Here is a 26,066-nt window from a genome sequence, read left to right on the forward strand (position 1 = left end):
GGAGGGGCAGCAGGGAGAAACTTGCACGAAGGACCTGTTTTCCTCCTTCCCGCCTGGCCTTGGCGAGGGCCACCTGTGCCTCCTTTCCCCTCCGGAGCAGGGCTCCCGGGTAGCCGTCCAGCACCAGCAGCACCTGGGAGCCTGTGAGTAATGCAGGTCTCCAGGCCCACCCCAGATTTACAGGATCAGAAACAGGGGGCGGGCCCAGCTGTCTGTGCTTTAGCAAGGCCCCCGGGACGCTCCGATGCCCCTTGAAGCGTGAGGGCCCTGCCCCAGGCCGGGCTTCTCAGGGACCGGTGATTCCGAATCTAGATTAAAGCTTCAGCACGTGTGAGCCAGTCCCACAAGTGGCAGCCTTGGAGGGACAGCTGAGGTCATTCTCGTTAACATATTTATTACCTGCCTACTCTGTGGAGCTCAGAGCTGCAGACCAGGAAATCGCAAGACTGGGGTGGTCCTTGCCCTGCTCTGGCTGACAGCCCCTTAGGGGAGGGGACAGTCACTGCCACTAGGACTGATGGGGAAGGGCGGAGGCGGAGGCAGGGGTGGGGGGCGGGAAGGGCACACTGGGTAGGGTGTCCCAGAAGAGGTGATGTTTGGGCTGAGTGCGGTAGGAAGAAAGTTCGACCGCATGCCGTGCTGAGGCCGGCAGGAGAATTGGGTTGACCCCATTGGGTGAGTGAGTGGAGGGAACAAGGCAAGAGAAGCTGGGGTTGTGGGGGTGGGAGCTGGCAGGGCCTAGGGCAGGGGGGGGCAGTTGCCCTGGGGGAAGCGGACAGGGAGGTGGGAGAGGTGAGGATGTGGGAGACAAGTGTGGGCTGGGCAGATTCCTGCGGATGGGCAGCCCGGCGGCGGGGGTGGGGGTGGGGGAGCCCAGATTTGGATGTGCTGGGCTTCATGCCCGGAGGACATGGGGGTGACAGGGTGACATCTGAGGCAGTTGGACGCGCTTCACACATAACTCCCCAAGACAAGCGCTTTCTGTGCAGCTTACTTTGGGGTCCACATACCAGCCACCCCGAGGCTTGGGGACAGCTCAGGGCGGTTTGAGGCCAGCGGGGGGGCGTGTGCCGCTCACGCCATGCTTTAGAGCCGCGAAGGGGTCCGGCACTGCCTTGGTGAGCCCACACCCTGTCTCCGGCCCGCTGTCCCCTCGAGAGGAGAGACGAGTGACAGATGGCGAGTTCTGGCTCCGAGGGGGGGCTTGGGGTGTGTACGAGACCCTCCCGACAGTACATCCCCGCGTGCAGGTCCCGTGTGGAAACGTGCCTTCGTCTGCTTTACGGCTGTCGGGATCGCCTGTTCGATTCACCTTTTCCCCTGCTGGCGCATCTTGTTCTGTCTGGCCAGCTAGGCATCGCCTTGTGGTGTTCTTTAGTTTTGGAGGCCGGATTCGAGGGTCCCCACTCCCTGGCAATTCCCGGCGAACGTGTGGGAATACCCGAGGCTGTTCTCCACCGTGAGTGAGGGAGTGTCCCAAAAGCCGTGGGGAAGGTCAGAGGGTGAAGGGTCGGTAGGAGAATTCTCGGAGCTTGAGGGCCCCACGTCCAGGGAAACTGCCTGTGTTTCTTCAGCCTCTGTCCCTAGGGGTGCTGAGCTGCGTCTGTTCGTGTTCCTTCTCTCTTTAGATAATAGTCTATTTACTTCCTGTAATTAGCTAAATTAGTTTAGCACGTGGGGACCAGAAAAGGGTCTCCTACCGAAGAGGGATGAATTGGCAAGTGTCAGCGGCCGTGGCGGAGCTGGGACCCCGTGTCCCTGCTCCTAGGACCGTCTCTGCTGGTCAGTGGCCTCCTCCGCGCCCGACCCTCGTGTGTCAGCCTCAGTTGGTCTCTGTGCCCCTCATGGGAGTGCCTGCGTGGCACCTGGCCGTAGGCGCCCGGGGCAGGGCAGGCTCACCTGGGGCCTGCAGGGACTAGCCCAGAGCGCTGGGAGCACACCTTCCTGAACGTGCGATGGAGAACTAAATGCCTTTTTGTTCTGGCGCTGGTCCCTAGTGGGCACCCCGAAGGGGAGTGCCGCCCCGCCACTGCTGCCTCCGTCTGCCCACCCGGCACTTTGGCTGCCCCTTCCTCGGGGGAGAGGCCCTCTGGGGCACCTGCCAGGTAGGCAGAGAGCCGGCCGCTCCTTGCTACGTCCCTTCTGGGCGAAGTCAGAAGCCCCTCTGGAGCCTGGTGGGCTGAGGGCTCCCGTAGTTGCAGATGGAATCCTGGTGCAGATGAGGCCTTAATTGGTGTATTAAACATGTTTGGCGGCTTTTGCTTTTATTTACGATCGTGATGAAAATGCCTCCTGGTGTAGCTGGTGCTTGTGCATTCCGGGAGGTTGGGTGGGGGGGAGATTGCAGCACATTCCGGGTCCCTGAATTCTGAGTCACGTTGGGATTCTGGTGCCTGAGATCCATGAGACCCACTTTTTAAAAACCAGAAGGTGAGAAAAGTTCTGGAAAGATCGTTCTTTTTCCCCACTGCCCGTGGAGAGTAGACACTGCAAAGCTTCCGTGGTGTAGAGTAGGGTGTGACCGGCTCACTTTGGGAGCGGCGGGAGGGTGGGGGTTGGGGGCAGCCCCTGCCCGTTAAATAAATATGTTTGTCAGAGCAGCCGCGGGCCTGGGCTGCGTGTTTGAAGTCCGCATCCACTTGTGAATCTGCTCAGAGATGAGCGTGTGGACTTGAGAAAAGCAGGCTTTGCACCACGGCGAGCAGGAAGCTTGTGTCTCTGTGGTGGTATCTCCACTCGGATGGGGCCTGCTGGCCAGGTGCACGCACCTGGCACCCGTCGGGACCGCCCTGGGGACGAGGGCGCTGCTGTTTGCACCGGGAGAAGGCACAGCAGTCCTTTCTAATGTGTACTGTTCCTAGATGACTTTGTTTTCCTTTTTTGAAGGTAGGTTGTGTGGGACTAATAATGTTAGGAAAATACTGGAAGAGACCCTGGTTACTTACTCCTACCTCCCAAAGGCCAAAAGCGGGAATTTAAACATTTTTGGTCAATTTACGTAACATTTTTTCCTTAGGAATTGTTTTTAATGCATCATTGTGCAGTCGGTGCAGTCCTGGCCCTTTGGGGGGGCCGTGAGGACCGGGCTCCAGGGGACCCCAGGCCTGTGTTGCAGCACGCAAGGCTGGACGTGGCCTTTCCAGTTTGAGCCTCCGTCGGTGCGGTGGGCCAGTCAGCCAGCGCAGGGCAGACCTGCCCCCTGTCACTTCTCAGCTCTGCTCCAGAGAAGCTGTCGTTCGCGCTTGTGACTTGGATGAATCAGGCGGAAGTAACTTTCAGCCTGGAAATGAAGTCTGAATTAAATAGGTCTTAGGAGGGTCTGTGGAAGATACGGTATCAGCAGACAAGGTGAGGTTTTGGAATCATCGGAGTCTCTGTCTGTGGGAGGCTCTGCTTTGGTTATCTGGAGGTGAGCGAGGGGTAGGCCTGTTTGGGGGTGCCCTTGGGGCAGTGGGGTACGGTGGATTCCCTGGGGACACCCTCAGGGGTCCTTCGGAACAGATGTGGCTTGGGCCTGGCCTCCATCCACCGTTATGGGTCCCTAACTCTCCTTTGGAAACTGTTCCTCTCACTGGGGGCTCCCCCATACGGGGTGGTGATTCAGGTGTGGCTGTGTGTGTCGGGGCTGGGGCCAGGGGGCTGGCAGTTTGAGAGCCAGCACCGGCCACATGAGCTCTCCCCACGCCTGGATATTTGGTCTGTGGGACTCACCCTTGTTTGTTCCCGTAAAGAGCAGGATCCCATCAGAGCGGGGGGTGTGAAATGGTGGCAGATGATGGGCCCGGCTAGCCCCTCCCCTTTGTCTCTCTCAAGGGTGTGGTCACCTTCCAGAAACCTCCCTGGCTTTGATGAGGGTGTAGGCATTTGTGTCCGAGCAGGGCCCCGTCCCCGAGAGGGTGCCTTGGAGCCAGCAGGGCGGCTGTCTGGGGAGGCCGTGTGGTGTGGTGGGCACAGAGCAGAGGAGGGCCAGGGTCGGACTCCAGGGCCACCACTCGGGACACCATGCAGGGTAGTTAACTTCCCTGGCTTTGGTTTTCTCCTCTGTGAAATAGGCAGTAATGCGTGTGTCACCGGGTTGTTGACAAAGAATTGGAAGAGACCGAGTGTGGAGAGCCCCCGGCCCGGTGCCTGGCGGCTGCTGTCCGTGAAGGTGGCCGGAGGGCAGGCGGTGGCAGGGCAGCTCCGCGGTCCAGGCTCCTGTGCGTTCGTGGGTTCCTCTGGCCGTCACTGCGGTTCTCCTTCCAGATACACGTAGCTGTAGCCTTCCCACGCTCAGGGGAAGGCGCGTCCCTGCGGAACTCCCCGGGGAGGGGGGGGCAGCCAGCCGCCTGGCCGCGGAGCCGTGGCCGACTCCCCGGTGGGTGCTCTCACCCGACCTTCCCCGTCCGTGCTCTCCTGGGAGAGCCCGCGGGCGTCTGTGCGCCCGGCCCCACGTACCGGTGCGTCTGGCCCTTCCCAGCTCCGCGTGTTTGTTCGAGCAGGTTCCCCGAGGCCTCTTCTCTCCAGGTTCCCGTCTTCTCTCCGAGACTCCTTGCTGGTGCCAGCTCCTCCTGGCTGGGCCAGAGTGCTCCTTGGCTGCTTCTCTGAGGCCCCCTGCTGCCCCTTTCCTCTTGGTGGCTTTTCCTCAGCCCCAGTGTGTTACCAGGACCCTCTCCTACCCCCCCCCCCCCCCCCCCGCCCCAGCACGCAGCCCCTCCAGGCTTTAAGAAGTACTCGGGTGATTGAGAGCATGTGCCCCTTGTGAAGCACCACCGGGGACGGGGACCCTGACCAGTGTTGAACACGTTTTACACTGTGTCCGAGTGGAGAAAGGAGGGTAGTGCGGGCCCACATGACGGGGCCGTGTCACACGGGAGTCCCGCCCACAGTGCGCTTTACTGGCTGTGCCCTGCTTCTCAGCGTCCCCTGGATGGGTCACCCTGGGGCCTGGACCGCAGGCGTGGCTTGGTGAAGAGTCCAGGCTGAGGGTGGGGAGGGGGCAGCCCCTGAGGGCTTGGGTCGGGCGCCCTGGGCCCTACGGGGAGGCGCTTTGGGGGCGGATGCTGCCTCCCCAGCCTCGTTTGGGTCCAGAGGACCGAGCACTGGACTGAATCTGTGTGTCCGGCTTCAAGTCCCAGTGGTGCCACTCGGGGGGGCAGATCACTTGGCTCCTTCGCGCCTTCTGCATCTCACGGGGTGGCTGTGGGGTCCCCAGTCCCGCCTCCACAGAGCCTTTCACTCTGCCCAGGGCCGGGCCAGTGCGGGGTCGGGGGTCACCCAGAGCCGACCTCAAGCCCTGGCCCTAGCTCGCTCTCCCCCCGCCGGCAGCCTGGATCGGGGGTGGGGGTGGAGTGTCACGTGGAAGAACCAAACCCCCCGTGGCCTCTGCCAGAGTGCGGGGTGGAGTTGCCCTGTGGGAGGGTGACCCTGGGGGCAGTGTGGAGCACCCCCCGACCGGCCCGCTCTCTTCCAGCCCTGAGGATGGCTGCCATGTTGGGGGACGCCATCATGCTGGTCAGAGGCCTTGCCAAGCTGGCCCAGGCGGCCGTGGAAACCCACCTGCAGCACCTGGGCCTCGGCGGGGAGCTGGTCCTGGCGGCCAGGGCCCTGCAGTCCACTGCCGCGGAGCAGATCGGCCTGGTCCTGGGCAAGGTGCAGGTAAGGGGGGGGCTGGGGGGTGGGGGTGGCTGGGAGCTCTCAGGGAGATGGGGGGGTGGGGGCGACCCGGGACGCGGCGGGGTGGCCAGCTCAGGTGACCAGCTGCCCTTCCGGGTGTGGTGGGGGCTCCCTGCGTGACTCGTGCCCCCAGGTGGTTGCAGCTCAGGAAGCTTCACGGAGAGGGGAGAGCACCCGGGGACGGTGGCTCCCACACTCTAGTCAGACCCTGATTCACCGGCCCGTAGGCCCAGGCCCGTCCTGTGGGGGCACCAGTGCCCCCCACCCCCCCGCCCCCCCAAGGCCTGCGTTCAGTGTCTGGGCCTCCCGGACACGCTGGGCAGAGGCCTTTTTAATTTCGGAAATTAGAAAAGTCACAAAGTGACTTCTTAAGGGAGGCAGTTTATGAGACCAAGCACCCTCTCCTGGTTTACCCGACTTTCGCTAGTGCATTTTTGGTGGGTCGGTTCTGGTGAAGAAGTGGGGGGAGCTGGGTGTCGTGCCGCAGTGTTGAGCTGTCACGTGGCTCCTCCCACCGTGCCAGCCGGGCCACAGCAGGGCCACAGCAGGGCCACAGCAGGGCCACAGCCGGGCCGGGCTTCCCTCCTCCATGTGCGGGGGGGCCTGCTCCGTCCCAGGTGCCAGCGGGCACAGCCCATCCCCCCTCCTCCTCACCGTCCTGCCGTCCCGTGTGCCCGGCCCAGAGACCTTTCTTGTGCGGGGGCACAGGCAAAACCGCGTGCGGGACAGGCGACCGTCCCCAGGGATGGCGGCCGCAGAGCGCTGTCCACCGGGCTGGCACCTTGCGGGGCACCTAGACGTTCCTGGCGCCCGAGCGGATGGGGAGGCGGGTGTGTACGGCCGTGTGGGCCTGGAGTTGGGCTGCAGAGGGGGTGCGCTGCCACCTCCGTCCATCCGTCCGTTTCTGTCGCGTGGTTGGCTGGCCTTGTGGACAAAGGCCACTGCTGCTCCAAGCTGTGAGGCTGTCACAGCCCCCAGGGCTTTGGTCAGGACTTTAGGATTCCCAGCCTCCAGCGGCATCCCTGGGGGTGGGGTGGGGGAGGTGTGGCGGTCCCACCACAGAGGGGACACCGAGCGAGGTGATGGCCCTCAGTGTGCTCCTGGTCTTTCCCGAAAACTGAGATGTTGGTGTCCCCTTGCCTCGGGGGGCTGGCAGGCCAGGTAATCCAGAAATGCCTGACCCTCTAGTCCTTCAAGGGATTTGTTACCTTACTCGCTGAGCAGACACTCGGGGGAGAGTTACGGCACTTAGGGCAGGAGGAGGCCCCACCGCCGTGGCTCCCGTGAGCCTGCCCCGCCCCCTCCCCACCCGGCTTGCCCAGCATTGACAAGTGCTTTCTGGCGGTGGCAGGGTGGCCAGCGGGGCCAGCGATCCCCGCTCTGCCACAGGCCGGTCGCCGGGCCTTTACCAGATCAGTTCCGTTCTTCCGGCCTCAGTTTCCCATTTATGAAGTGAGAGTGACGGCGTCATGGCCGGTCTCTCTCCTTCCCCGAGGGCACGCCCTCCGTGTCCCGCAGGCTGAGGTGGCCAGGCCGCGGGGCAGCTTGGCGGCACCTGCAGGCACCCTGTGCGCCCCACGCCCACCTCTGTGGCCTCGGGGCATCCCTCCGTGCCGTCCCCCAGGAGCCCGTGCTGTTCCCCGGCCTGTGGCCCACACAGCTCTGTGACTGTGCACAGCCCTGTTTCCAGATGAGCAAGTAGCAGGGAGGGGTCAGGAGGCCTTACAGGCCACTCAGGGTTCTGACGTAGGAAGAACCTGGGCCCGCAGCGTAGTCTCTGTGACCGCTGCAGGGAAAACGTGGCGCCTCCCTCCTTGCCTGCCCTGGACCCGCAGCTCCTGGGGACAGCGGCCAGCGCTGTCCTGGGGACAGAGGCCAAGTGCCTCTTAGAGGAACGGCCGGGCCGACTTGTGATGGCCGCGTCTGCGGCGAGATGCTGGCCGGGTGTGGCGGTGGACGCCGTCCTTGCACGGCCCTCGCCAGTCTTTGGTTGGCCTTTTACTTCTCGGAGCTCTCCCCGTCTGTTGGCCTGGCCCACTCCCCAGAGCCCTGGGAGCCCCTCCTTAGCCCTGATTTACAGGCAAGGTGCCCGGCAGCTGCTGGGTGGCTGTGTGCCCACCCCCTGCCCCACCAGGTCCGCGGAGCGGAGCCTGTGTCTCCGGGCTTCCGGGCCGGGGAGGCTCGCCCCTGTGGAGCCGGCTGAGGCTGCTTCCCGGAGCGCGCTGTCCTGTGCGGGGGTGACACAGGGGAGCCTTGGGCTGGCCTCCTCCTCTCACTCTGCTTTTGTTTCCTGCAGGGTCAGGATCGGCGTGAAGAGCCATATGCCGAGGGCTTCGATGACCCGGAAGCAGAGTTCTCTGGGCCTCAGACCGCAGGGGCCCCCACGGATTTCTCTGCGGCCTCCTCCCCTGACCGGTCGCCGCCTCCACCCTGGGACCAGGCCGGCAGTGAGGGCCCAGCTCCTGCCTACGTTGCCAGCGGACCCTTTAGGGAAGCCGGGCTCCCGGGCCAGGTTGCCTCCCCTCTGGGCACAGTGACCGGGAGGCTCTTTGGAGACCCCAGAGACCCACTCTCTGCCACAGGCCTTCGGCGAAGGTTTTTCCACCAGGACCAGTCCCCCATGGGGGGCCTCACAGCCGAGGACATTGAGAAGGCCCGGCAGGCCAAGGCTCGCCCCGAGAGCAAGCCCCACAAGCAGATGGTGCGTCCCGGAGGGGCCCTCGGATGGGGCTGGGGCGGCTGCCGTCCACGGTGGTGCCGGTGGCGGGCCCTCCTCCGGGGACACCCCTGGATGTCGTGCTCTGGAGTCTCCAGGAGCACAGAGGCCCCCTCTTGGTGGAGCGGCTGCCTTCGGGGGTGGAGAGGGTCTGGGGGGGCAGCGTGAAGCCCCGAAGGGGGTCCTGTCCCCGATCGCCAGTTCCGTGAGGTCTCTCTCCTTGCTCCCTCTAGCTCAGCGAGCGGGCTCGGGAGCGGAAGGTGCCAGTTACACGGATCGGGCGGCTGGCCAACTTTGGAGGTAAGGTGGCCGTGTGCCCCCGTGCCACCTCACCCGCCCTGGTGTGCCAGCCCCGGCTGAGCGGGGCCACCGCGGGGCCTGCGTGGAGGAGGAGGACGGTGGGGGCCACAGGGGTCCCGGGGAGGGCGTCGGCTCCTGCATTAGCTGTCCCTGGCCCTTTCCCTCGGGGGATGACCCAGTGACTGGATTCCTCCTGCCCCCGCTGTGCCATGAGCTGCTCGGGCCACGCCTAGGGACGGTATCTGCAGCATCTGCCACTCAGCCCCTCCGCAAGTGGGGGCGGGGGGGGGGGGGCGGCTGGCGAGGAGAGGTTCCTCACGGGGCTGGTTAGTCCCGGCAGAGTGGTGTTTGCCCTGACCCGCCGTGCCTGCGGGTGTCGCGGGTGCTGTCGTGAGGCCTGTGGAGCCGGGGTCTCTGAGCATAGTATTGCATCAGGTACACCTGCGCCGAGGGGACGGCCTTTCAGTGAAAGGTTGTGGCGCTTGCACCTGCTCTGACGCCGTGCTGTCATCTCCAGTACCTCTGTCCTGACCCGGGTGAGGGCTCGCTGCCGTGTGTCTGAGCCGCGCCCCGCTCGCTCTGTGCTTTGCTGGGCTTCTGGGTCTCCCTCCCGAGACTGTCCATCATCCACGCTGTTCCGTCTCTGCTGCCTCTTGTCCCGGAGATGCCGTCCTAGTTGTCCCTCGGGGTTGGCTCCGTGCTCCTGGAGGTGGACCCGCGTGTGGGCTCTCACGCTGGCCGGCTGGCTTCCGAACGCGCAGAGCCCGCCGCCTTCACTGGATGGAAGTTTCTCCGCGGAAGCTTTCCTTCCATCGTTGCTGTCTTAAAATTTGGCATTTGCTGCTCCTTAGCTGCTCGAGGATCTGGCAGAGCATCGTCTGACTTTCGGGACGGAGTTACTGCTTTATTTCCTTTCGTGGGTTTGCGTTCAGCCGGTGTTTCACGGAGCGTGTGACTTCTGGGGGGCCGCTGCCAGGATGAGTTTGGGAGTCCCTGCCCTGGGGGCCTCCGGCGGTCCTTATTCCGCAGGAGACCCAGCGCGGCCCCTGTGTTGGAAGAGGCTGTTCGTCGGGGCAGGGCGGGCAGTGTTTGTTCCTACCGAAGTATTGAATGGGGCCCCTCGTCTCTCCCCACGAGTCTGAGGCCCGCTCTGTCCCTGGTCGCTCTGTAGTCTTTCTCTCGAGCCCCCTTCCTGCCGCTCCAGACGGGGCTCGCCACAGAGGCTTCCTTTGACTGATGGGTCTTAGAGATGGGTGATCCTCTCGTGGGGGTCTTTGCGGGTGAGGGTAGTAGAGGGTCTGTTCGGGGAAAAGCGGTCAGAGTGAAGGGTGTGGCGGTAAATCAGGATGTGATGGAAGGCCGTGAACTCCTGGTGAAAGAGGCCGAAGCCAGGCCCTCCTGGGTGGAGGGCAGAGAGGCAGCCTCGGTGAGACCGGGTGCGAGGCTCCCCTCGGGTGGGGGGCGGGCGGCCAGAGGCAGCCCGGGTTGAGGTGAGGTGAGGTGAGGTTCAGGTCTTGGAAGGCGCTTTGTGCCATCGGAAGCCCCCGGAGCCCTCACTGACAGCTGCCGGGATCTGGAGCCGTCCTGGGTGTCCGAGCGCCGGAGGTTGGCCCACGGCTGTGATTCGGGGAGGCCCGTGTTGTTGCCCAGCACCCGGCAGCTGGCGTTTCGGGCTTCGAGGGGGTAGGATGACCGCAGAGAGGGGGCGGGTCTGGGAGGAACGTGCCGTTCTGGCTCCAGAGGTGACTTCTGGGCCTCCTCCCTCCCCGGGATGCATTCACGATGTGCGTTTCGACCCTTCAGTGGGTGTGACATGAACTTCGTGGGTCAGGCCCCACATTTGAAAAACAAGTAGAATGGAATTGAATAGAAGACCGTCAGAATTAATGGCAGAGATTCTCGGAACCGTACGCGTTGCAAAAAGCCATTTTGTCCAGAGGTACAAGCGTCCTATTTATGTGTGTTCCTCACTGGGTTGTGAGGTGTGTGGTTTCCTGGTGGGTCATTGTCTGCACAGATGGAGGTAACGCTCCTCTTCTTTGTTTCTCTAGAAAGCACTTCCAACCTTCTTCCCCTCATGGGGCGACAGGTGGACCGACAGGTGTGGGAATGTTTGACAAGGGGACATGAAGGGAGGGGACTCCTAGAGGCCGGGAGGTCGGGTGCTCAGCTAGTGGAGGCGGAGGGCAGGGGCTGTGCCAGCCGTTCCCATGCCGAGATGGGGGTGGGCGTCCTGGGTCCAGGCCGGCTCTGGGGTATCGTGGCTAAGATGTGGGCAGTAGGTCCTGGTAAAGAGTGATGATGGGAAAGATGGGCTCAGATACCGGATTTGGGGTCAGAACTGGGCTTTATGCCGTTGTAATATCTGGGTTATAGTCCCAGCCCTGCTTCCTTGTGACCTAGGTTTTCCCCTCTGTAAAATCGGGTTTTTTGTTTTCGTTTTTGTTTTTGTTTTTTTAAGGAGGGGGATAGAAGAGGAGATGGGGTAGGAGTCAAGTTTTTAGGAGAGGAGATCTGACCCAAAATAGTAAATAGGGGAAGGGGAACAGGAGAAAGTGTGGTTCAAGACCGCCCACACTTCAAGAGGGGTCACCAAGCTATGTTCCAGATTCTTTTCCTGGTGCAGGACATTTGTCAGAGATGCTGTGGCTATTTTTATCTGTACAAAAAGTTTGTCAACAATAAAACCCCAAGAGAACATGGAGAAGGCAAACATTATATATACACAAACCAGGCCACCTAGAGGTCACCCGGTCAGCTTTTCGTGAAGTCCCGTCGAAAGACGGGAACTGGGAGGGGGTGGGGGGGGTGGCAGCGATTGGGGAGACAGGAGCCCAGGATCAGACACACATCACCCCCCGCCCCATGTGTTCTGCTGCATTTGCCCCGTCCCAGATCAGTGGCGTAGGTTCGTGGTGATCTCACGGCTTGTAAGTGAAACCTTCTCTTCTCCTTTAGCTCCCACGGCCCCGGGTAGCGCTGCCGCAGGGCAAAGTGCCAGCTCTGGGTACCACGAGGGAGCCGTGGCTCATGGTCTCTCTGGAAGCCAATGAGAGAAGCCCAGAATTTATAAAGGTTAGGAAATTTAGCCTTTGCTTCATGTACCCATCCCTGGGCGGCTCAAGATGGGTCCAGAGGGGGTGTTCTCAAACCTAGCCTTACCAACTCATGTTGTAAAAGTTTATTTTTGAGATAGCGTGAGCAGGGGAGGGGCAGAGAGAGGGGGACAGAGCGTCTGAAGCAGGCTCTGTGCTGACAGCAGAGAGCCCGATGCGGGGCTCGAACTCACAAACTGCAAGATCATGACCTGAGCTGAGGTCAGATACTCAACTAACCGAGTCCCCCAGGTGCCCCAACAACTCGTCTTTTTAAACACACACCCGCCCCTGCTGTGCATGGGAGGCACAGCCCAACCCACGAAGGATACATCTGGCACATAGAGTCCCCTGCCCCGGGATTAGAAGCCTGAGCAGGAGTCCTTTATCACACATGTGGGCTAATTTGGCGTCAGCTGGTGCGGCCCTCTCCTGTTCAGACCCAGTTTCCAATCTTCCGGTAGAAAGAGATCAAGTCATGGGGCCACGGAGCGAAATCCGAGTCTCCCCCGGAGCAGGGAAAACGCAGGAGCTCCGGGAGGATCCTGGGGCGGAGACGCTGGCTCCAGTTGGCAAAACCGAGGTGGTTCATAGGCTACGCCCTTGAAACGGTGGTTCTCCCTGGTGATAAAGCAAAGAGTGTTCCTGCTGGGCAGACCCGGAGCTGTCCCCCACTCGCCCTTGACATTGCTCAGAACGCAGTGCAGGAAGGAGGCCCTCAGGGTAAAATGCACAAGAATATGACACCAGAATATCGATATCACGAGACGTTAAAACGCACAGGACCCGTCATCGGCACGCCGCTGGTGCAGCTGGCATCCTGGAGGAAGGGGGCCCATCGTGCCGTCTTCCAAGGGAGCGAACAGAGCAAGCTCCAGCGGCCCAGAAGGGGGTGGGAGTCAGCTTAGGAGCAGCCCGCGTGCCTGCGGGCACTGCCCGTTGCTGCGGCGGGATCCCCGCACCCGGAGCCAGAGGAGACCAGATGTGGAGAGGCCCCGCCTCACACCCAATTCCCCCCCCAGAGTGTGGTGGCTCGTGGGTTGGGCCCCTGAGTCTGGTGTCACGCCTGATGTTTAACTGTGGCCTGGGAAAACTTGCTGTATCTCTTTTGAATGGGGAACAGCTCCTGTCCTGGCCGCTTACACAAGCTGGAGGTCTGGGGGTGGAGACGCAGGGGGCGCACAGGGAGCGATCCCCCCCGCCGCCCCGGACCCTCATGAGCGTGTGGACAGCCTGGGTGGGGTTCATTTGCCTCCCCTTCCCTCCCCGACCCTGCCAGGAGGGAGGAGGGAGTGGTGTCCCCCCACCCACCCTGCCCCCACTTCCTCCACTCTGCCCGCTGCCACCCACTCCTCGGAACTTGAGGGTCACAGAAGGATTGCCCTCCCCCCCTGTGGCTCCGTCCTGGGAGCCGGGCAGGGCCGTGGGCCTCTTCTTCCTCCTCCCGAAAGGAGGCTGGCTGTCCCTGTGAGCCCGGGGCCTGTGGGGCCTTCAGGGGACACCAGGCCGCCACGTGGCTGATGCCCCGGCAGGAGCCTCTCTTCCTGGGCACGGGGGTCGCTCGCCTCCACGTGTTCTTCCCTCTGGGCGTCGCTCGCTGCCGCGCGGGACACACCGCTGGGGTCGGTGACCGGGACGGGATCCGGGCCCAGGGCGCAGTTCAAGGTGAACGCCGTCGGCTCCCTCTCATCCGGAGGCCCCTCGGTGTGTGGCCTGCCCTGCTGTACAGACACTGCAGGGTTGGGGGCCGTGGGGCGGGGCCACGGACCGGAAGCCGAACCCAGGCGTGTGTAAACGACTTCGATAGAGACGCCGCCCCCGCGCCCGTGTAGCCGGGGCTCCTCCGCAGCCGCCTCCGTCCGGCCACCTGCGCGCCCCTCTCCTGACGCGGAGCCCCTGGTGGTCGGCTGGGGCCCGACCTCGTGGGGTGGCTGCCGGCCGCAGAGGAGTCCGGGTGCCCTGCGAAGTAGGGGCCTGGCGATGACTGGGGTGGGGACGCTTCCATCTGCGGCTCGGCGTGCCAGTCAGTGTTGGGGATTCTGGTCATTTCTTCGGGCACTGCTTCGGCCCCGTTTCCGCCCTTGCTCCCCTCCTGGGGGCTCTCGTCACATGCGTGTTGGGTGTGTCGGGCTTCGTCATGCGTGGCTCTTGCGCTCTGTCCTGTCCTTCCCACCGTCTCCTTTCCAGTTTGGGCTTGAGGGGACTTGTCTTCCGGCCCCGCCGCCGCCGTCAGGTGAGCGGGACGGAAGATCGGAGCAGACGGAGCAGGTGCCGTGGAGCTGATCCCGGCCGGCCGAGTGCTCCTTCCTTCACGGTGTCGTGGTGGCTGCGGGCCTTGCTCGGACCTCCCAGGCGCCGCCAGGCAGAAGCGGGGAGGGCACCGAGGTGACAGGACACTCGGAGGGGACAAAACGTGAAGCAGCAGGAAGAAATAAGGGGGACGTGGGGAGGCGGTTGTGAAATAGGGTCTAGAAAACAGATGTGAGGACAAGACAGTGGGGTGGGAGCCAGGAGCAGCCGGAAGAGACCCTGGGGAAGCCTTCCATTTTTAGAAGGTAAAAGGTTAAGGAACTGTGAGTCCCAGATAAATACTTGCTTTAAAAAACAGTTCGTGAGGCTTCATCGGGTTTAAGACTAAGGTAATGGGGCACACGCTTGGCTCAGTCGGTGGAGTAGGTGACTCCTGAACTCGGGGTCGTGAGTTCGACCCCCACATTGGGTGCAGAGGGAAAAAAAAAAAGTCTTGAGGTATGGAAAAGGGTCAAGGGCACCGTGGGACTCGTGTGTCCATTTGCCCCTCATATGCTTCAGTTGCCACGTGATTCCCCTTGTCCACACGTGTTTCTGCTATTGGTTGCAGGACTCTCTTGCCGTTAGAACACTGGGCCACGTGTTAGTCAGAAAACAACATACTGAAAAAAGAGAGGTGTGGCCACGAAAGAGTGTCCTGTCTGTTGGAAGAGAAGGTCGCTTGGGCAGAAGACCAAAGCGATGGCTGCTGTGGTTCTGACACATGGGGACGCGGGCCCGGCGCGCTCTGGAGAGCGAGCTCCCGTGTCCCCTCCTGCTGGTGAACAAACACACGTTGGGGGAACAGGCATATTTGGTTGTTTTCTGATTTTGTTAAGTAAGCACGTTTAAAACAAAAGACACTCCCACCAACTGTTTTCACTTTATCTTTTTTTAAAGGAGATTTTAATAATGTACAAAGGACATGCTCCCAAGAGGAAGGGTAGAAGGCAGAGTGAGAAGTTTGGTGATAGACAGGGGGGTCCTGTGGCCTGGGCCAGGAGCCGTGCAGAACCGTCCCGCAGTGCCCACTCAGCGGGGGTTATGGGCCGTGGTTTCTGCTTTTCGGGAGGTGCGTTACCAGGGGTGCGTGTGTCTGTCTTGCCCCTCAGGAGCTCTGTGAGGACGGCGAGGGCACTTACTGTCATCTCCAGTTCTGATGACAAGTGGGGCCATAGCGCCTGGGGCCACGTGCGCATTCATGACGTTGCAGGGACCTGAGCAGGGGAGGCCCCGCTGCGCACACGGCGATCTGAGCCCGGGGACCTGTGACCAGCCCCTGCGTCCACGGCCCGGCCGGTGCTGGGCATGGGGGGGAGGCAGCTCCTGACAGCCTGGGGGCACCCTGTCCAGGGGACTCTGCTCCTTCCTGCCGCCCACCCCGGGCTAGGCAGGGTGGAGGGCACAAGTGATGGCAGAGAGGGCGGCCGGGACTCCCGAGGGTTCAGGGTCCCCTCGGGGCCCCTGCCTCCTCCACGCGTAGCTTTGTCTTCTAAGATCAGAAGGACCGTTAGGGTTACAAAAGCGAGGCTCAAGAGCAGCCCGGCACACGGTCTGTTGTCCGCAGACCCCTCTGCCCACGGCCCCTGCACAGGAACCCCTGCGAGCTGGCTCTGTGAACACACCCGGGGCTGCTGGCGGGTGAAGCCAGAGCCCCAAGGAACGTTTGCTTCCTCTTCCTGCTCGGGGCACCCTCACCAGGCAGTTGGCTGGAGGGTGTTTTGTTTTTCCTTTTCTTAACCTCTGATGGCTGTCTGGACAGCGGCCCGGTGGCCCCGATGACCTCTGGAGGGACCTGGCGGGGACAGGCCCAGACTGGGGGCCTGGGAAGCCGGCCCAGCGCTCTCCCGTCCCTGGGGAGGACCCTGCCATCCTCCCCCACGCTTGACGGCAGAATCTCTGTTCACGACAGAACCGCCAGCAACTGTCTGGGAAGGCCTGGCGCCTGCTCGCAGGCGAGGACGGAGGCCCCTGTCGCCAATGCGGGGTCGAGAGCAGTTCTGCAGCTGCCTGTGGCCGTGTGGGGCCTGAGCACGACGGGGGGCGGGGGCGGGGACTGAGGTCAGGGGTGACGCAGGCTGTGAGCTGGCTTAGCGGGGCTCCGGGCGTCCGAGGTGGAGGGGCTGCCCTCCCCCGTTTGCCTCCGCCCGGTTCCGGGGGACTGAAGAGCCTGGCCCGCCTTGCGCCTCCCGGTTGGCGCGGCTCCGGGCATCGCCTGAGCCACGGTGGGGGTGCGGGGGGGCCGGTTTATTCTTGGTTCGCTGGAGCAGGAGCTCCTGAGGCCAAGGTCAGGGCCACGGCAGCACCTCCGGCCAGCGCGGGGCAAGTCTAAGGCCGTCTTTGTGGAACGTGCTCTGGCCCTGCCCGGTGTGGAGACATGGCCGCCAAGAGTTTGACTGGGTGTGGGGGAGGGGGGGCACCCCTGCAAGCACTGGCCAGGCTGGTTAACCTTTGAAGACATCTGCCTCTTTTGTGGGCTTGACTTTGGACTTGATCTCGGCAGAGAAAAATCTAGATGCAGAGAGACCTTGGTGAAAGTCACTATAGTTTGAAGGTTAACCTTGCTTGTTATCACTTCCTTTGTGGAGTCAGATAATGTGTTGGGAGGGGTGAGGTGGGCGGGCAGCAGGAGAGTTAATGTTTAATTGGCACCCTGGCTGCCCTCGGCTCTGTGCCCAGTGCCGTCCGGAGCTGGTTGGCGGGAAAACAGGCCCTAGCGCCCGTGTCCTGGCACCAGGACATCCTGAGAGGGCCCAGGGGGCTGTTCGCGGGTGACTGGCTTCTTCCCGTGGCCTCCAGAGCGTGGCCCATCCTGTCCGGCCTGGACTCTGGAGTTTGCGAGCTCTGTACAAAAGCAGAACAAAACCCTGAAATACCTCTAGCAATTTTCGTCTGTAAGAGCACTTGTAGAAATGACCATATGTTGGCTGTGTTACGTTAAATAACATAGAGGATGCACGTTCACTTCACATGCTTCTTTTTGCCTTTTGTAAGGTGGCTACTAGAAAATTTAAATTTTTTTGTTAAGGTTTATGCATTTTTCAGAGACAGAGACAGAGCATGAGCAGGGGAGGGGCAGAGAGAGAGGGAGACAGAGTCCCAAGCAGGCTCCAGGCTCCGAGCCGTCAGCGCAGAGCCCGACGCAGGGCTCGAACTCACGGACGGAGAGACCATGACCCGAGCCGAAGTCAGACGCTCAACTGACTGAGCCACCGAGGCACCCCAGAAAATTTAACATTAGACACGTGGCTGGCATTGTATTTCTCGGGACGGCACTGGTCTAGCCGTTTTGAATGGGAGAAGTGAGCGTGGCGAACACGGGAGCGTTGTTGGCGCCTGGCCCTGCTGGGAGCGCCCGCTCTTGGTGGACCGGTGAGTCCCGGCCATGACCTGTGGGGCAGGAGCCCTGCTTCTGGCTGGCGGAGGGAGGCTGCCCACCGGCCTGCCGGTGGGGAAGATGTGTGTCGCCAGAGCACGTTGTAGGGTTGGGTTACCTTCTTTTGATTTAAATGAGTTCGAGCCCCGCATCGGGCTCTGTGCTGACAGCCTGGAGCCTGTTTCAGATTCTGTGTCTCCCTCTCTGACCCTCCCCTGTTCATGCTTTGTCTCTCCCTGTCTCAAAAATAAATAAAACGTTAAAAAAAATTTAAAAAAATTGTTTATGTCTGTACTTAACTGTTTCTCGTTAAATAAAATTTTCAGTAGAATAACATTTTTCGTAACACGAATACGTAATCGTTGTAGAAGCTCGGAGAACGCAGATGTTTCTGCTGGGTTCCTGGCTCACTAAACCCCCCACTGGGCGTGGGGGCTGCTGCCCCACGGTCTCCCAGCCCCACGGGTCTCGGGGCCTGTCCGGTGTCGTCCCTGGATTTCTGCTGTCCCTTCTGCGGGGTCAGTGGGCTCAGGCGTGTTGTCTTTCTCTCTGCTAATGTGCGCCCCCACCTCAGCCCTGGCCCGCCCCTGGGCTTTCTGTGTGGCCTCAGTGCCACCTGTTGGGTTCCGTGGGGCCTTTCTTGGACGGTCGGGATCAGGCACTTCTGGTCTCTGGACAAAAGACATATTAATGAACTTTGTGGGTGATTCTGAAACATTTTTAGATTAGAAATCATCTGGTCCCCCGTTGTCCTCAGACCACCATCTGCACCTGCCGGGCCCGCGGTCCTGTGAGTCTCCACGGCTCGGGTTAGGGACACTTTGCCTTTGCAGACGCTCTGACGCCCACCGACGGCTGCTTCATATCACTGCAGGGAGGGCTTTCCTTCCAGTTGCGAGAGTTCTAGAGAACTGCGACGCCGGGTCACGCCGGAGTGAGCGGCCGCGTTCCAAGGGGTGCCCGTGTGGCCAGGATGTCCTTGGCCCACGGACCGTTCCCGGCACGTATTCCGTTCGTGCCGGAAACCCTTCCTGCTTGGGCGTTTTCTTAGGGTCTGTGCGCGGGGAGCCTGCAGACTAGCAAGGGTGATGGGGGTCCAGCTGGATGGAGCTTCCTTGAGCCAAACCTCTGAAAATAGCAGATGTGTGTCTCCTACCTTTTTTCTCCCTTTTTGCATCGTCTGGCGGTCAGCGAGGGTCGGAGCGGAGGCGGGTGACCGTGGGGCTGCTCTGGGCCTCGTGGACGGAAGGGCGGTGGGTGGCCCCCGTGCCAGCACCCAGCGCCCTTCTCCTTGCAGGTCTGGCCGTGGGTCTAGGCTTCGGGGCGCTGGCCGAGGTGGCCAAGAAGAGCCTCCGCCCAGGGGACCCTCCAGGTGAGCTGGGCCCTTGGCCGGGAGGGCAGGGTGGGCCCCGGGAGGTGGGCCTGTCAGCCCCCAGCTGCCCCCCCCCCGCCCCATGCCTGGAGAATTGGCCTCCAGGGATGCCTTGTGTCCTGGGTTCTGTGTCAGTGGTGGCCGAGGTTGTGTCTCTGCACCTGCCCGGCCCTCCCAGACTCTGTGGGGCCGTTGGCACCCAGTGGTCTGGCCAGGTCAGGCACCCAGGGCTCCCCATTTGGCTGTGGGTGAGGGACGTCGGTGCTGGAGGAACAGACCCCTCAGGGCCCTTGGTCCCCCCCCCCCCCCCCCCCCCCCCCCCCCCCACCTAGAGACCCAAAGTGGCCTCGCCTCTGGCCTGAGACCCTCTGTCTCACGATTCCTCTGTGAGGTCGGTGAGGCCAGGTCACCACGCTCATTGCCCCCGGTCTGGATGGCCTCTCTCCACCCGCAAGACCCCTTGTGGGGACAAGGGCCTCCTGGGGAGAGGGCACTGGCCCGCCCCCACGGGCCCCTGAGAGCGGGGTGCACGGGACACACGGAGTGTCCTTGGAAGGGGCCGGAGGACGGAGGGCTTAGCGGGGGTATTTTTAGTGTCGGTGCTGAGACACTTTAGGAAAAGCCCGGCTTTCTCTGGAACGAGAAGCCCGTGTTCTCCAGGCGCGAAGCCCGTCCCGCTGGACACTGGCTGCTCTCATCCCACCTCGTCCAAGCAGAGAAGAGGCGACCTTCGCCAGGGAAGTGGTGACCCTGGCTGAGGGTCGGGGGTGCTCGCCGGGCTCGGGCCACGGTGGGCCCGGGCCAGACCTGTGGCCCGGAGGGTGCTGACCGGCGGGGCCCGGTCCGCCCCCTGGAGGGCCTCTCCTGAGTGGGGGCCACACCTGCCATGGCCTGGCTTCCCCAGGCCGCTGTCAGAGCGAGCCCTGCCCGGGCAGGAGCGCAGACTGTGGGGAGGGCTGCCCGAAAGGCCCGAGAGGGCCCCGCACGGTCCCCGCGTCTCGGGAGCCCTACCGCGTGCCGGGAGGGCGCGTTCGCCTGCTGCCCACTGGGGCTGCGGCCCTTTCCCCGGCGCGCTTCCTCCCGCCGTGCCCGGGGGCCGGGGAGGGCAGAGGGCACGCAGAGGGGCTGCCCTTCCCTCCGCGCTGGCCTCCGCTGCTGCCCAGGGCAGGGGTGATCCGGGGGCCCTTCTCGGCCTTCTGGGGGCAGGTCTTGCCGTCCGGGGCCCGGGAGTGAGCCTCATGAGGCCGGACCTCGGGCGCCAGCGGATTCGTGGGTTCTCTCTGGGGCGTCTCGTCTGCAAAGTCTGTGTCCCGGGCCCTCGGTCCCCATGTCCACCGCCCCCAGGCTGTCAGAGGCCAGGCTGGACACGGCCCCCAGGGCAGCGGTGTGCCGGCCGCCTCTCCTGTTCCCTCTTCGGGCCGCGCCGGGCCGGGCCCCTGGCGGTGCAGGCCGAGGAAAGTGCCAGGCACCGTGGGTGCGGCCTTGGGGCAGATCTGACCCGGGACTGGAGGAGCTGGGGGTGGAGGCGGCAGGTGCAGAGCCAACCCCCTGCCCGGGCCTCTCCCCGCCTCGGGACCGGTGCAGACTCGGTATCCAGGCAGGGCTGTGCCGAGGTTGGGGCGAGGGCGCTGAGGTCGGAGCGCCCCGCCGTCCCTCGGCCTCCCCGTGGCCCGAATCCTCGCCCTGCACCCTTCGCCCCCTGGTCGTTCCGGACAAAGGTGGTCTTCACCCCCAGGGTTACCGCCCGTCGGGGGCCTCTGTGGCCAGAGGGGGAGGTAGATACCGGCCAGCCATGTGCCGTCCTGGACCTTGCGTTCCTCTCCCTGGGGGGCTGCGCCCTCGCTGCAGCCAGCCCGCCTCACAGCGACCCCAGGGGTGCTGTGACCTTCATGGGGGGAGGGACAGTGACTAGTCCTCCTCGCCTGGGTCCTCAGGTCCTCCCTCCTGGTGCCTGGCCCCCCCCACCCCATTCCCATCCCTGCACTTGACTGTGCTCTTCAGCGGTGCTCGCGTCGGGCCCCGGGGACTGGTACGGAGGGAGGGGCTTAGCGTGTGTGCGGTGTGCAGGTGTGAGTGCGTTGTGCGAGTGTGCACGTTCATGTGCGTGCACACGTGCGTGTCTGGTGCGTGTGTGCAAGCACACGTGCATGTGGGTGCACGTGCGCGTCTGGTGCGTGCATGTGTGTGCGTGCCTGGTGTGTGCACGTGTGTGTGTGTGCATGTGCGCGTGTGTGTTGAGAGGGGGGCTGGGGTCAGGCCTGGGGAAGCTTCCACAGCATCGGGCAGGGGGGTACCAAGGGTTGGGTTGAAATCGCGGGTGCCGGTGTCGGGGACCCGCCAGGAGGACGGAGGCCCCGCGTCGGGCTCTGTGCCGGGTCTCTCCGCGCCGCTCTTGAAAGTCTCTGCGTCCTGAAGCGTCCCGTCCCTGTTTTCACCGGGAGGACGGAGATGTCTCTGAGGTGTCGGGCCCAGGGGCCGTGGGGCTGGGTCGCGCTCGGGCCCCCGCGGCCGCCCGACGGCCGCCCCCAGCAGCTCCCCGGGCTCGTGCCCCTCCCGGGCGGGGTGAGGCCCGGAGACGCCCCGAGAGGGGCCGGGCGCCGCGTGCTGACCCGGCTCCGGCCCGCAGGGAAGAAGGCCGTGCTGGACTCCAGCCCCTTCCTGTCCGAGGCAAACGCGGAGCGCATCGTCCGCACGCTGTGCAAGGTGCGCGGGGCGGCGCTCAAGCTGGGCCAGATGCTGAGTATCCAGGGTGAGTGGGCCCTGCGGGGTGAGGGGGGGCGGGAGTTCGGCCCCGCTGGGAGGGGGGCCCTGGGGGGGGGGGGAGTGGAAGGAGGGGGCCCGGAGAGGGTGCGCGGCCTGGCCGGCGTCCCCACGTCCCCTCCCGAGCCTCCGTCTACAGCCTCAGGGGCCTGCGTGCCAGGCGGGAGCCGCCGCGCGGCCTCTGGCCCGTGCCCTGTGGCCTGGCTCCCGGTGCGTGCAGGGCAGAGCGGCGTCTCGGTCGCCTTCCCCGGGTGCAACCGGGGCCCCTGAGGTGGCTGCCGTGCCGCCCCCCCCCCCCCCCCCCCCCCCCCCCCCCCCGCCGGGCTCCTTCCCTGAGCGGCCGGCCCCCCTGCTCTGCTCTCTCGGGTGCCTTCCAGACGACGCTTTCATCAACCCCCATCTGGCCAAGATCTTCGAGCGGGTGAGGCAGAGCGCGGACTTCATGCCGCTGAAGCAGATGATGGTGAGGCGGGTGGTGCCGGGGGCGGGGGGGCGGCCCGTCAGGGCAGGCTGCGCTCACGGCCCCTCCCCGCCTCTCTCCTCCCGCCAGAAGACCCTCAACGGTGATCTGGGCCCTGGCTGGCGGGACAAGCTGGAGTACTTTGAGGAGCGGCCCTTCGCGGCCGCGTCCATCGGGCAGGTGCACCTGGCTCGCATGAAGGGCGGCCGCGAGGTGGCCATGAAGATCCAGGTGGGCACCCGCGTGTGCGCCCGTGCCCGGGTGGGGGTGGGGGGCTGCGGAGGGCACAGCCGGGGCCCTGTGGCGTCGGGGTCTCGGCACGCTACGCATCCGCCCCCCGGGCGCCCCCCTCTCTGGGGCGGGGCCGCGTCTCCTCATGTCCGTCCCTAGCGCCAGGGCAGTGCTGGGAAGGGAAGGAATTGTGGAGGGACACCGGCCTCCCTGCAGGCTCGGTTGGGGGCGGGGGGGAGTGGGGCGGGGAGACGGACGGTGGAGAACCAGGTCGTGATGGGACCCGGTGGTCCTGGCAGCATCGTGGGGTCTGAGCTGTCCCTCAGCCTAGGGCGGGGTCTGGGCGGGACTCAGCCGGGAAGCCAGCAGGCCGGCTGGGCCGCCCTGTCTGCCCGGGGACCCCTCTGTCCCCCCTCAGTACCCGGGTGTGGCCCAGAGCATCAACAGTGACGTCAACAACCTTATGGCCGTGCTGAACATGAGCAACATGCTTCCTGAAGGTCAGACTGGCCGTGGGTCAAGGGCAGGCGTTCAGGATGGGCTCTGGGGACCCAAGAGGAGTCCCCAGCCCGCGCTGACCCCCTCCCTCCCTGCCCAGGCCTGTTCCCCGAGCACCTGATCGATGTGCTGAGGCGGGAGCTGGCCCTGGAGTGTGACTACCAGCGGGAGGCGGCCTGTGCCCGCAAGTTCAGGTGCAGCGGGAGGGGCAGAGGGGCTGATGGGTGATGGCTGTGGTCAGGGCCTGGGGTGAGGGGGTGAGACTCTGTGGCCGGGGTGTGACTCCCCCAACTCCCCCACCCCTGCAGGGAGCTGCTGAAGGACCACCCCTTCTTCTACGTGCCTGAGATCGTGGACGAGCTCTGTAGCCCCCACGTGCTGACCACGGAGCTGGTGTCCGGTTTCCCCCTGGACCAGGCGGAGGGGCTGAGCCAGGAGATCCGGAACGAGGGTGTGTCTGACCGGGCCTTGGGACAAAGGGGATGGGGGGGGTGCCGCCGTGTCCCCATGCCTGGCACACCTGGAGTCAGGGGCCCTTGCACAGCAGAGGGCGGGGTGGGTGGAGGATGGAGAAGGGGCCGCGGTGACCCGGCCGCCCGCCCGCCCCCAGATCTGCTACAACATCCTGGTCCTGTGCCTGCGGGAGCTGTTCGAGTTCCACTTCATGCAGACGGACCCCAACTGGTCCAACTTCTTCTATGACCCTCAGCAGCACAAGGTGAGCCCCCCGGAGCTCTGCTGGGAGGGGCCTCGGGGACGGGGGTCTTGGCCCCCTCTCCACCAGGGCGAACCTCCCCCGCTATCGCCCGCACCCCAGGTGGCCCTTCTGGACTTTGGGGCAACTCGGGAATTTGACCGATCCTTCACTGACCTCTACATTCAGGTAGATGGGGCTGGGGGCGGGGCCTGGGGCAGGGCTGGGGGGCGGGGCCGGTCTTGGCCTAGGATGCTTGGAAGCTCCTAGGAGGTGGTGGGGGACACCGACAGGGTCGGGTGACGGTGGGTGAGGACAAGGCCCGCTGGACTCACAGGCGGGGGACTTGGAAGGACGGTGAGGGGGACAAGGAGGGGGGCGGGCAGTTGGGGGTCCCTGGCCCCGGGAACCGCCTCCTCAGGAGCCGCTGTCGGTCCCTGGTGTGCGTCCCCCCAGATCATCAGGGCAGCCGCCGACAGGGACAGGGAGGCGGTGCTGAAGAAATCCATAGAGATGAAGTTCCTCACAGGCTACGAGGTCAAGGTCAGCCCCGCAGGGCCCGGAGGCCTGTGCGTGGGGAGGGGGGGGGCGGGACTCTTCCCTTTGAAGCCGAACCTCGACTTACAACTGGATGGAGGGAGAGGCGGCGGCGCCCTCTCCTCCCGCCCTGCGCTCCAGGCCGGCCTGGCCCAGGCAGGATGGGCCCGCGTAGACCTGGAGCGGGGCTGGGGGAGCGCGGGCGGCCGGGCACCGGCGCTGAGGGCGCGAGTGGCACGTGTTGGAGTTCGGCCCCGGTCACCACTCGCTCATCGCGTTGACCCGCCCCTGCCCGCCCCTTCAGAAGGCTGTGTGGGATGCTCGGGGCGCCGGCGCCGCTCACCCTTCCCCCCCTGCCCCCCCCCCCGCCCCCCCCCCCCCCCCCCCCAGGCCATGGAGGACGCCCATCTGGACGCGATCCTGATCCTGGGGGAAGCCTTCGCCTCGGAGGGGCCCTTTGACTTCGGCACGCAGAGCACCACCGAGAAGATCCACAACCTGATCCCCATCATGCTGAAGCACCGCCTCGTCCCGCCCCCCGAGGAGACCTACTCCCTGCACAGGAAGATGGGGGGCTCCTTCCTCATCTGCTCCAAGCTCAAGGCCGCTTCCCCTGCAAGGCCATGTTCGAGGAGGCCTACAGCAACTACCGCCGGCGCAGGCCGAGCAGTAGCGGGGCGAGGCGGGGGACTGGGGCGTCCACGCGGGCGGCTCCGGAGAGGCCGCTGCTTCTAGGCGGTTCTGACCGCTAAGAGGGCGCGGGGCGAGCCGCGCGGGACTGCACGCGGGGCCGGCCGCGCCGCCAGTCTGCACGTGCGTGTGGAGCCTCTGAAGCAGGTAAAGATAAGGCGGCCTTCTCTCCTTTTTTCCCTTTCGGGCCCGGGGATGTTCCTGATGGAATGTTCGCCGGAAGGTGAGCGCGTTCCCCGGAACCTCTGCCGCCGGAAATACCGAGAAGCCCCTGGATTTTTACTGACCGTGAAGCCTAGGCTCGTGTGTGTGCTTCTAGAATGAGATTTGTGTTTTCTGCCCTTCCCTCCAGCCTGTGCTCTGAGCAGGCCCTGCCCGCTCTCTGGCTGGTCTGTATACTCCCGACGCGTGGAAGTTTCTGCAGAACTGACGCGGCCCGCGACGGGTGGGAGTGATCCCGCCCTTGTCTCTGTGTGGGAAGTTGGTGTGGGGGCCCCCCCTTCCCCCTCCAGGCCCCAGGGCTTTTTTGGAGGAGACGGAGGTGCAGATGACGCCTGCTTAGAGCTGGGGGGGTCGTTACAGGCTGTTAATTTTTGTACAATTCTTGTAATGGTCAGATTTGTTTCAATATTAAAAAGAACACCGAAACTCACCATCCCAGCACTGTGGTGTCCGTCCTTCCGCTGGGAGAGGGTCAGGGTCAGTGTCATGCCCCGGAAAGCTCTGTCTGCGTTCAGCACGGGAAGAGAGGGGAGGCAGCCGGGTGTCCCCCTCACCCTGGCCACCCACGGAAGGGCCGCAGCTACTCCGGAGACGCCTACCGGCAGGGCCTGCGCGGCCTGGGTCTCCGGGCCCTCTTACGGAAAGTTGGCCGAGCCTGCCGCACACCTGCCTCTGTGAAGAGGCGGCCGTTACACCCACAACAGTCGGGACTGTCAACTGTGTGTGAAATGGCACGGGGGGTGAGGGGTGGGGAGCGGGTCTCAGCCAGTTTCACTTTACCTTGTTAAGAGCTCCCGGCCTGGCCTGCGTGTCCCCCGATGTGCCCTTCGTCCTGATCCGGGACAGGGCAGAGGCACTAAATGCAGGAAGCAGACAGAAAACCAGCCACCACCGGTTGGTACAGTCAGACGTGACAGCCAGGGGGAACTGGCCACGCAGAGGGTCCTCAGCCTGGCAGCTGCACGCAGTGGGGCTGCCTCGGGTGCCTCGGGCGGGGCCTGGCCGGAGGAGATCGGACTGCTCCCCGACCTAAGGAAGTCCTAGGATCCTCGAATCCCGGGTCCTGCAGGGAGGGGATGGGGACGGGCCGGAGGCGGGACCCAGTAAGATGAGGGGTCAGTCACCTCTCCTCCGCTCCCCAGACGTTTCAGTCGGGGAGAACAGACGAAAC

The 26,066-nt window shown here is 64.1% G+C and overlaps 1 protein-coding gene across 1 annotated transcript; it reads left to right on the top strand.

The window, feature by feature from the left end:
• On the top strand, positions 1 to 25,328 carry COQ8A (coenzyme Q8A). The gene is given in 16 exon segments (XM_047839758.1): positions 1 to 143; positions 5,453 to 5,637; positions 7,952 to 8,356; positions 8,605 to 8,671; positions 18,729 to 18,803; positions 21,430 to 21,552; positions 21,941 to 22,026; positions 22,114 to 22,254; positions 22,673 to 22,754; positions 22,853 to 22,946; positions 23,061 to 23,202; positions 23,363 to 23,470; positions 23,570 to 23,635; positions 23,903 to 23,989; positions 24,374 to 24,584; positions 24,587 to 25,328. Coding segments are annotated over 15 exon segments (2,013 nt in total). The 5' UTR covers positions 1 to 143; positions 5,453 to 5,460; the 3' UTR covers positions 24,736 to 25,328.
• Positions 25,329 to 26,066: the final 738 nt, after the last annotated feature.

Source organism: Prionailurus viverrinus, chromosome F1 (assembly GCF_022837055.1).
Source record: "Prionailurus viverrinus isolate Anna chromosome F1, UM_Priviv_1.0, whole genome shotgun sequence".
NCBI lineage: Eukaryota > Metazoa > Chordata > Mammalia > Carnivora > Felidae > Prionailurus > Prionailurus viverrinus.